At 33.7% G+C, this 898-nt stretch overlaps 1 protein-coding gene across 1 annotated transcript; it reads left to right on the top strand.

Annotated features, from left to right (window-relative positions):
- Nucleotides 1-550: 550 nt before the first annotated feature.
- On the top strand, nucleotides 551-888 carry LOC108764259 (putative gustatory receptor 28b; the record flags this gene model as incomplete). Its single annotated transcript, XM_018512398.1, has 3 exons — nucleotides 551-619; nucleotides 696-785; nucleotides 862-888. Coding segments are annotated over exons 1-3 (186 nt in total), but the record flags the coding sequence as incomplete, so codon positions are not given.
- Between the last annotated feature and the right edge of the window lie 10 nt (nucleotides 889-898).

The raw sequence follows: 898 nt of genomic DNA, 5'->3' as shown, positions 1-898 counted from the left end.
ACTGATACAGTACTTCCTGTTGATGACGATCATTCAGACAGATTTCGCTGATGTGAATCGAGCGATACAAAGCCTTACCAGGTTCAATGCAACTGATCTTCGACTGCAGTCGCTCTATCAAACGAGTCGTATCGTAATCGACAATTCGACCGTTCATCAACTGTTGCAACTGCGAGATGTGCATTGTCATCTCTGTGAAATCTCTGAGGATTTGTCAAGTTTCTATTCACTGCCAGTACTATTCGGCATCGTTTTTCTCTTTCTGTCACTCACATACAATGGTTACTATCTTCTCACACTTCTGTTTATGACTGATGATATCTTTAAATTTGAGATTTTTCGTAATACTATCCTCTGGATAATTTTTCGAATTTATCCCATCTTTCTCCTCACCAACAGAATTACCAGGATTTTAATCGAGGTAGAATGATCAATATAATGAGATCGTATTTTAATCAGATTGTTTCAATCGATGAAAGAAAATATTTTTGTCATTAAATAAAAACCCAAATATTTTACGAAATATTTAAATTATAAATTTATTGTATAGATGGAGAAATCGGGCAGTATAGTGCATAATCTTTTAAACCGTGCAATCGGACAAGAGACAAGAGCAGAGGTAAAAACCAAAGTTAGATGACACTTTCTCAAAAACGGTACTCATCGTAACGATATTTATCATAGATATGTTTCAGCTCAAGAAATTTTCGCTTCAAATACTACATCGCAAAATACAGTTCACAGCTAACGGATATTTTACGCTCGATAATACTTTTCTTTATTCGGTGAGAATATTTAGAATGTAAGGAATGTAATACAAATTAAATTTTTTAAACTAATAGTTTTGATTATTTCTCTCAGCTAACTGGCACAGTGGTGACATATTTGGTAATAATTA

The sequence above is a fragment of the Trachymyrmex cornetzi genome, unplaced genomic scaffold (genome assembly GCF_001594075.2).
Source record: "Trachymyrmex cornetzi isolate Tcor2-1 unplaced genomic scaffold, Tcor1.1 scaffold4043, whole genome shotgun sequence".
NCBI lineage: Eukaryota > Metazoa > Arthropoda > Insecta > Hymenoptera > Formicidae > Trachymyrmex > Trachymyrmex cornetzi.
Note: the sequence above shows the minus strand (reverse complement) of the source record. Positions and strands in the feature narration are given on the sequence as shown.